This window comes from Trachymyrmex septentrionalis, unplaced genomic scaffold (assembly GCF_001594115.1).
Source record: "Trachymyrmex septentrionalis isolate Tsep2-gDNA-1 unplaced genomic scaffold, Tsep1.0 scaffold197, whole genome shotgun sequence".
Lineage (NCBI taxonomy): Eukaryota > Metazoa > Arthropoda > Insecta > Hymenoptera > Formicidae > Trachymyrmex > Trachymyrmex septentrionalis.
This window is the reverse complement of record NW_017305146.1, coordinates 63,788-74,051: the sequence shown is the minus strand read 5'-3', so window position 1 is coordinate 74,051 and position 10,264 is coordinate 63,788. Positions and strand designations below refer to the sequence as shown.

General features: G+C 38.7%; 1 protein-coding gene across 1 annotated transcript; it reads left to right on the top strand.

Annotated features, from left to right (window-relative positions):
• Window positions 1-1,941: 1,941 nt before the first annotated feature.
• On the top strand, window positions 1,942-10,264 carry LOC108747268 (collagen alpha-1(III) chain; the record flags this gene model as incomplete). The annotated part of the gene is made up of 6 exons (XM_018484646.1): window positions 1,942-2,060; window positions 5,052-5,147; window positions 5,211-5,345; window positions 5,682-6,075; window positions 6,348-7,550; window positions 7,884-10,264. Coding segments are annotated over exons 1-6 (4,269 nt in total), but the record flags the coding sequence as incomplete, so codon positions are not given.

The window sequence follows — 10,264 nt, the reverse complement described above, 5'->3', positions numbered from 1 at the left end:
GGACGTTCTCAAAAGCGAAGGCGTGTGTCTGTGATTCGAAATTGCCGCAAAAAGTTGGCTACAGGCAATGCGATCACCCTGCCAAAAAAAAAAATATATATATATATAAAATATATGTAATACTATATATTTCGTATCATAGAAATAAGCTTAGACCCATTGGTCGTTCACTAGTACCCACCTATTATGTGATGAATTTTGCTGTATTAATTCTAATTAGAATATCATTTGTATGTAACGTCCAACAAACGTTATCCAGTCGAGCAATGCGCCTGTAGTTTACTGTAGGCTGCTGGCAGCGTTCTCCAGCAGCGAATTCATTACAACGGCGATAAATAAGGTTTTCTTCTTTCATTCGTTTGCGGTGCCAGAGATTGGTGTCCGGTCAGAGTGTCGAACTAGTCAAATCCGTTTCGCCATCGTAAATGTAATCTGCCGTCGTAAGAAAAAAATTGTTTGCTTACTATTAATTTATCATCGCGACGAATATTATCTCGATCGACAGTACTAAATACCCCTTTTTTTCAAGGATTCAACAGATGGCAAGATTACGTAAAATTATGCGAATGGCAACGGTTATGATAAAGATTTCATGTAAGTGTAATAATGTGTCGCGCAACGAGATTGATCGCCGCATTCGCCAAGGAATCTGCTTGAGTTGTATAATTGTAATTAATTGACGAGCGATTTCAGACACACGTGCGTCCTAGTCATTCGATAGATCGCCCATAGACGAGAATAGGGATTCTGATCTAACGATTAAGCACGTAGTCGCGTTGACCACATATGTTGTAAATAGCATTCCCACTTTTACGATTTAGATTTTAGTCGCGCGAGTGAAGGAGAGACGTTGACATAGTCGTTTTTTAGATAGCGATTTATTACAACCGTTGTATTATACGTGCTATTTGTACACCGGAGTGCCTATGCGAAACATTTATTCACATCTTTTTTTTACGAATTGTAAAAGTCTTGTCTATCGTAATGAAAGAATAATACACGAAGTGATATATGTAATGTGTATATATTCAGACGCGTTTAAATTAACTTTTCATTTTTCTTATTCACTTTCTCAATTCCTTTAATCCTTTCCTCATCTTTATTATTAAGTTTAAAAAAGTGTAATATCAAATAATTTAATTCTAAACAATTTAACAAAATATATATCGGATGCATATCGGATTGCAGCACTCGCGGTCACATAAAGCTTTCCGTTCAATACTCTCTCGCTTCGTCTTTTTACTTATTGAACTCATTATCGCGCCGATGAACCATGCGATCATTAGCTACGCTTGGTAGTAGAATAAACAGCGACTAACTGTATTTAACAAATAGATTGGACTCAATAATTAGGCCAACGAAAGCGAAAGTAACTAATCCGATAAGTCAAGTTAACTCAATGTTGCTTGTAATTGTACATACATATTTATACGATTTAGAATAGAATATTTTCATATAAATAAATAAATATATAATATATGTGCATAATAAATAAAAATTACCATGTAAAATTGTAAAAAATGTTTGTTAAAAAAAGTTTCAAATCTGTGAAAAAAATTCGCTTTTAAGGTTTAGGTTTGAGATGTCCTCGATTGCTTGTCTAAATAAGCAATACAGTGATACAGTATCATTTTTTCGTTTCTTTCTAACTGCATCATGGGGGATCTTCTAAGTCAATGACAGGCGCATATCTTTCGGTAATGAGATCTACAAGACGAGACCAAACGAGATAACATGATATACACGAGCGTTCGTACGCAATTACATCACGACGCACATTCTCGGAATTTTGTCCAGCGATTCTTACTCCCCCCTCGCGGTCACATAAACTCCTATGATTCCAAGCGGTGCTTCGTGGGACTGACTACGATGGGGCCGAAGAAGAGACGCAGCGGAAGAAGCGAGTAGAATCGGTGGGAATCTAATCCAACGGGGTTAGAACATCGTCGAAACGTTGGTTCGCATCAGTCGTGGAAGTCGTCCCGCAGACAGTTCGAACTATGCGGCCGTGTCTCATCGTCCTGATCTTCCTCGCGAGCACGGCACTCGCGAGGTACCACGTAAGTTTTCCATTTCCCTCGCGAAGAGATTTCAAGCTCGTTCCGCCACCTGTTTTTTTATCACACATTCAATAATAAAAAGATTCGCAGTGCATTTGAAAGAGATCAAATAGGTTTGTAAATGAACGTGCCTTTGTATATTTTTGTAAATAATAACTCGCTAATAGCGATCAATTTTAGGTAAAATTATATTTAATTAACAATGAAAATTGTTAATAAATAATAAGATTCTTAAGGGCGGTATTCATAGTCCGTTCTTATTTTAGTCCATCTTAAATAATGTCTATAACGCTAATACGACTCTCTGATTGGTTCATGACACTTAAGACTGTACTTAAGACAGTCTTAAATATAAGATCCGACTGAATACCGGCGCCTTAATGTGTGAGAACAGTAATAATAAAAAATACTAGGGGCAAATGAGAGTCAACGCATTGAAGTTGGTGCGCAATTAAATAAAATTTTGTATTGTAAAAATTCACATAAAAAAGATAGAAAAAATATAAAATAGATACATAATTAATTCAAATGCTTACAAATGAATTTTATAACACTTCTCGAGATTACATGTTTCGACTACAAAAATTCCTAACTTTATAATTAATTAATAATATTTAAAATATTAAAATATTATTATTAAGTCCCACGTGAGAAGCTTTAATTATTTTTTTCAAATGGTTCATCTCAATAACAATATTCCTTATTTTATAGAAATTCTATGTAAGCGTTTAATTATTCTCACAAATTGTTTCATCGATTTGTTAATTATAATATTTTTTTGGTTAGCACATCATTCTGTTAACAAGCAAGATTTTGAAAATGATTAACAGACATTTGCGGGGAAAGCGCTCTAGTTTTTATGCAACTATAAAACTGACTAAATCATTGTTAATTTCTAGGTGATATTTAGATGTCCGCGTATGCATAAATTACTTATTCATCAATTCGGAGTAATAGATAGCTGCTTATCTCTCCTTCTTGCAATTTAGGGCACTTCTTGGCATCGCCATGGTTCGCGCAGCATTGTGAAATTCAGCAAATCGTCAACTTGTATCATCTATCCACGATGATAAACGCGGAAATATGATCTCCTAAGTATCCCTCTACTTCATTCATCGCTCCGTCAAAAAACAAACAGAATTTTACGAATTGCAATTTTAAAATGATTATAACTGCTTTTACGTAAGAAAACGTGCAACACGTTTTTGCACGAAACTGATACCTACGCCAGTCACTTCGATCAGGATCTGACTAATTTTTTAGTAAGCAAACCATCAGCAATCCAATGCCAACACGAGTGGCAACAAATTCAATTAGAAATTACTAGCAAATTGATATCAACTGTTAATATCTCATGCTTTATGATACAGCCTGTTGACATTATTTGACAGTAGATTTTATTCGTTTTTCTAAATTTGTAGATTTGCATTCAAATTCTGTTCTATTTCTGCTTCCAATCTGCGTCTAATTCCGCAAGTATGTTAAAGTCTGTTTGATTTCTACTATTATATTTCGTTGATAAATTTTCCTATAATATATGTTGTCCAATATTGTATGTATTGTAAGATCCTGTCTATTCTCATAATCTAATAATATTCTCTAATCTATTTTCGAAGATTTGGCTATCTGCGTTTAGTTGATTAACTCAACCAGCAGAATTGCAATTGCGATAAAATTACAGACTATATAATTTGTTATCCCGAATCTTTTTTCTTTCTCAGCATGAATCAACGAATTAATAAATTTATCCACGTAAATACTAGAAGTACTAATTGGTTCATTATTGACAATTTCTACTTCCTTTTTTAGATTAATGTTATTAAAAGAGAGATATAATTCTGAAATATATTTTAATTTTTCAATAATTATATAATTTTACTTTAAAAAAAATATTTGATTTTTCATTATTTTTTTATTTTCATTGTAATTTATTACTTTTTGTAAGATAGTTTGATACTTTAATGTTAACAAACTGGCGTTACCTAATGCCGATTGAGTTAATCAGAGCCTGATCATTTACTTTTAAAAAATTGTTAAGGGCTTTTAAACTCGTTAAAAATTTATCAAAGATTCGTGATAAAATCTGCGTTAAACACATGATTGCGACTGTTATGTCGGACCGGCAAAAGTGCGCATCCATTAAACTTTCGTTTCCGCTGCATTGGATTCCAAACTGGATATCGAGTCGAGATCGTTATTGCTTAAACCTGTCGACCCTTTTCCAATTTATAATGTTCCCCTGTAGTAGGCTATTTGCGTGATTCGCACTGACGCGCACGACTAGAAGACAATTGTTGAAAGAAAGATTTGGAGGTTAAAGCTCACCGAGATAAGGACGGACGATACGGATTGCCTGGCCTGCTCTCGATCGCAACGCTTTTTTCACCCCCTTTCGACAACGCTCGAAAGTCCGTTAGTGTCGTCTCCATACAGTATGACTTACAATAGTCTTAAAATCTGTAATTAACATCGAGATATAATTATAATCAGACAATGATTTCAACAATCTTCCACCTTTTCGCGATAGCGTGTTTTTGTTTCTCGGCTGTCCATTCTTTCCCTCGCCGCTCCTGAATTAATTAAAAATGTATAATTAAAATTTTCTATCGTTTGCTATTACGATCTCATTATTTTATTACGAATTGCACTTGACAATTGTCTGCAATTAATGTAAATTTATCTTTCTTGCTAAAGTCGGTTAAAAAGATTGAGAGAAGAATCAAACTGAAGTGAGCTGCGAATTTGAATTAAAAAAATACGGGTAATTTTTTTTTTTTCGCTTATACTATGAATCACGTATTCAGTTTAGCGCTATCACGCTATTAGGCATGGGCCTTAATAGGTTAATTATTTGTAATACTATTCTCATGTTTACTTAATCTTTTATAATTTGTATAAATAATTAATATAATAATATATGTTATAATAATAATGTTATATAATAATAATTGTTATAATATTATTATTATGTAATTTGAATATTATTCATAGGAAAAGACGCGTTTCGATCGATCTGTATACGATGAGATGAGAAACGTAGATTACAATAATGAAGAAAAACAATGGTCTTTTAATGATGATGTAACGGTAAGTAATTATTTGTCTTAATATTTTAAAACATACCAATTAAAATTGATCTTTTCAAAACAGCAATTCATTGCATACAAGAGCAGGGAGGAAAACGATTGTTATCTTGAAGACGTAAGACAGGGTCATAATATTATTTCACGTAAGAAGCGACAATTCAAGGTACTCTATGCATCGTCAGCCCTCACGAAACTAGAGGTAATAATGAGTTATACGATATGTTGTTTTGTGTAAATGTGCGTATCTAAAAAGATTAGAATTATGTTTACTATTTCCATAGTTGTGAATTTAGTATAAATTAAATTGTAAGCAGTATACATATATACAACATTTAAATTAAATATACCATCTGTCTAGTTTCTTTGTGACTTGTATTCTTTATATAATTATATTGTCATACATGTTTAAAAACTATAAAACAATAATAGGATTTTTATTAGTTATTTAAATATTTACATGTTGAAATATATCAATAATATAATATGTTGAATCAGAAGAAAAACATTAAACATCTAAATTTAATATTTTAAACAGGCGTGGCAACTTGCTGGAGGTCGAATCGTTGATTTCTGCAATAGACGCAATATCCTTTTGTTACAAACAATGAGACCTGTGTCAGGGCAAGCTCTCAATCCCTTTTTCAATGAAATTTCTACAGACAAAAACGATATTTCGTCCAAACGCATAGCTGATATGGTTTTAATACCGTTGAAAGCTCGAACAAAACGACAGATTCAACTCGAGCAACGAGAGAAAAAAAAATTGAACAAAAATATCAATCAAATTCGAAAACGTCGACAAACGAATCAGTTTCGAGGAAAGTTTCGTGGACAGACGCAGTCTCAATATTTGAATTTTGGTAACGATGAAAAAAAAGAGGGCAAAGCCGAAGCTGAGGCTACTCAGCAATCTTCACACGCAGTAGTTAGTAAGTATTTAAATACTCGATATTTTATTATGTTACATAATTGTATAATAATTAAATGCTTCGTTTTTACAAGAAAAAAATTATATTAAAACAATCTGATTAAAAATAATAAATAAGTAAATTAAAAATTAAAAAATAATATTTTTACAAAATATAATACGAGATTAAAATTGTGAGATTTATGGTTAACTGTATAAATAAGAGTTTTATTAAAAACAAAACTTATAATTATCATGTTTTTTTTAAATTATTTTAATATGTTCTCCTTTCAGGTGGTAGTCGTGGAATGGGTCAAGCGCAAAGTATGTCATCAGGTGGCACCGGTTGCGAAGACTGTCCCGGATATCCTGGATATCTTGGATATCCTGGCATCGAAAGGGCACCGGATAAGGTACGAGTTCCATCTGCTCGTACTGACGGATATGTGCAAGTTCTAGGTGCTGGTACACCTGGTATTGTACAGCCTGGAGTCGTTTCTGGAGTCCCATCTTATTCTGGCGGGCAGATAACATATCCAACTGGAGTAGTTCCTGGGGAAATTAGCACATATCCTGGTATTCGCCCTGGCAGACCAGAAATGTATCCCGGAGGTGTTCGTCCTGGCACTGTTATACCAGGAGCTGAAGGGACGTATTCTGTAGGTGTTCGTCCTGGAACAATGACACCAGGAACTGAAGAGATATATCCTGGAGGTGTTCGTCCTGGTACAGTGATACCTGGAGCTGAGAGGCCATATCCTGGAGGTGTCCGTCCTGATATTGTGATACCAGGAGTTGAGAGGCCGTATCCTGTGGATGTTCGTCCGGGTACCGTGATACCAGGAGCTGGTGGGATATATCCTGGAAGTGTTCGTCCTGGGAGTGTAACACCAGAAGTTGATAGGACATATCCTGGTGGTGTTCAACCACCTGGAACTATAATACCAGGAAGTGATAGAACATATCCACCTGGAACTTTAATCACAGGAGATCGTGGACTATATTCTGGAGGTATCCAGCGTGGAGGAGTTTTACCTGGTGTGACAGTAGGAGTTGAAAAATATCCAGGAGGTATTCAACCTGGAGTTCAACCAGGACAAAGTGTGTATCCTCCTAGTGGTATTGTAACCACTTCAGTAACAACAGGTGCCACTGCTGTTACTGGTGTTGGAACTTATCCAATTAGTACTCCAGAATTAACAAGTGGAACATATCCGGCAGTTCCTGGCACAGGAGTAATTCCTGGCACAGGAGTAATTCCTGGCACAGGAATAATTCCTGGTACAGGAGCAATTCCTGGTACAGGAGCAATTCCTGGCACAGGAATAATTCCTGGTACAGGAGCAATTCCTGGTACAGGAGCAATTCCTGGCACAGGAGTAATTCCTGGCACAGGAATAATTCCTGGTACAGGAGCAATTCCTGGTACAGGAGCAATTCCTGGCACAGGAGTAATTCCTGGCACAGGAGTAATTCCTGGCACAGGAATAATTCCTGGTACAGGAGCAATTCCTGGTACAGGAGCAATTCCTGGCACAGGAATAATTCCTGGTACAGGAGCAATTCCTGGTACAGGAGCAATTCCTGGCACAGGAGTAATTCCTGGCACAGGAATAATTCCTGGTACAGGAGCAATTCCTGGTACAGGAGCAATTCCTGGCACAGGAGCAATTCCTGGCACAGGAATAATTCCTGGTACAGGAGCAATTCCTGGTACAGGAGCAATTCCTGGCACAGGAGTAATTCCTGGCACAGGAATAATTCCTGGTACAGGAGCAATTCCTGGTACAGGAGCAATTCCTGGTACAGGAGCAATTCCTGGCACAGGAGTAATTCCTGGCACAGGAGTTCCTGGCACAGGAGTTCCTGGCATAGGAGTTCCTGGTACTGGAATTCCTGGTACTGGAGTCTATCCTGGTGTTCGACCTGATGCTATCCCAGGAACAAGTGTCGGAACATATCCTGGTAGTGTTGTGCCAGGAACAGTAACTCAAGGAGTTTATCCTGGACAGCAGACTGTTGTATACCGCTCTGAAGGTGTTCCATCAGGCACTTTACCAAGCAGAGGTCAAGTTCCTAGTACGATTACAACTACAACATCTGGTTCTGGTACACAAGTAATAACTTATCCAGATGGTCGACCAACGAACGGTCAAACAGTTTACCTTGGTGATATTCAACCTGGAAGGATTCCTGAAGGTACTCAAGTTGTGTATCCAGGTGTTACATATCCAGGAACTATTCCAGGTACATATCCTGGCGGTGCACAACAAATTCCTTCTGCCGGTGGTACTTTATACCCTGGCCAAGTAATCCATCCAGGTGGTCAAGTGCCAACTTATCCAAGCGGACAGTATCCAGGCACAGGTATCGGAATTTCAGGAAAGGAAGGAGTTCAGTATCCAACAGGCATAACGGGAGGTCAAATACCTGGAAGACCTGATGTGACTGAGCAGTATCTTGGTCGGTTTCCAGGCGGAATCAGTCAAAGAGTAGACAGTAGTCAATATCCAGGAGAATTTTATCCGGGAATGGTTGGACCTGCAGGTATAGAAGAAACTGGGGGCTTAACTAAACCGGCAGGTCCAGCAGGTGTGACAGACGACGGTACCGAATCACAGGCATCGAGTTCCGTGCAGCAGGTGAATTCGGGTACTCAAGCGAGCGCTTCGGCTCAGGGTAAATACGGATCGGGTACAGCTCAGTCGCAAGTGACAGGTACCTATAGCGGTTCAGGCACCTTCTCTGCCCAAGCTGGTACTAGCGACGCCAACAAGAGTGCTCAGGCTGAGATCAGTGGCGGTAAAGAAGGAGCTACTAGCAATGCGCAAGGCGTCGCCGGTTATGGAAAAAGTCAAACACAGGTTCAATTAGATTCCGATTCCGGAGCTACCTCAACAGGTGCTCAAAGCAGTGGATGGAACCATGGTACCAATTCGCAAGTGCAAGCAAGCTCCAAGGGCGGAATGGCGGATGCTCAAGCTAACGGCGAGGGCAATACTTCCAGTCAGGCGCAGATTGGGTTCCAGCCGTACTTGAAGAGCGAAGATGAGAACGTGGAAAACCACGAGACGCCATTTCGCGGTAGCGGAACAGCATCGGCTCAAAGTGGCACTCATCGAGGTCAGTCCCAATCGCAGTTACAAGGTTCTTTTCAATACGGGATCACGTATACCGGTGCAGCGCAAGCCGGTTCTGGATCTGGTGCCGCATCCTCGAGAAAGCCCTTTAACTTCACGGATTCCGAACTTTTCAAGTCCTTCAAACCAGCTCCTTCTTCGAAACGACCAATGAATATTGACAGTGCACAGTCGAGTCCGTCGACAAATTCGAATTACGATAACAGGCAGGATGAAAACAAACAGAATCGCGAGCAAGGCTTGCAAAGCAGCTCGACTTCGAGACAAACCGTTATCCTGTCTTCGAAAAACAATCCGAACGACGCTGACAAAAAAGTGCTCTCTACCGAAAAACCACGAACGGATGACACAGCATATGACGAATACGACGATGACTACACGGACGAAGATGATTATCCCACGGGTTCAAAGTTGACAATCAAAGAGAAGTTTTCGGAAACTTTCCCGGGCTCGAGCTCGAGTCATCAAAAACTTGACAAGACCATTCAGCAGCAAAGTCGCAGTCAGACGCAGACAATACAGGTCGCTAAAGGGAATCAATATAACATCCACGTTAGACAAGATTCAAACGTACCGCGAACGGATGGTACTCTGCAACCAGGACAATCCGTATCAGGATACACCGTCCCATCTGGATTCCGCGGCCGAGTAATGTCGGCTTCTGGCACCGAGACTGTTGCTCAGGGTGACGGTAAATCTCAATCGCAGACTGCATCTTTAGTCCCTAAGGACTTAAATAATACCAGATCATCGCTCGTCACAGAGACCAGATCGCTTCAGACCAATCACAATCGTTACATTGGCCGGCATATGTCAAAAAAAGAGCCTTCCCTTAATCAAAATATATCTTTCGACAAGCGTACGAAACCTACCCCTGCAGTAGCGGCGAAGCCGAGTTACTACACCGTGACCAACAGTTTCGCCGGCAAAATGAACGGCAGCAACGAACCGAGAAAGTACGAACATAGATATTATACTAAGAGTTCCACCTGTGGATACTTCACGTTTTCTTGTAATGTCGTGTACGGTTCCAACGGTAGGACGAAGATCTGCAAGCCAAAAGTGCCGACG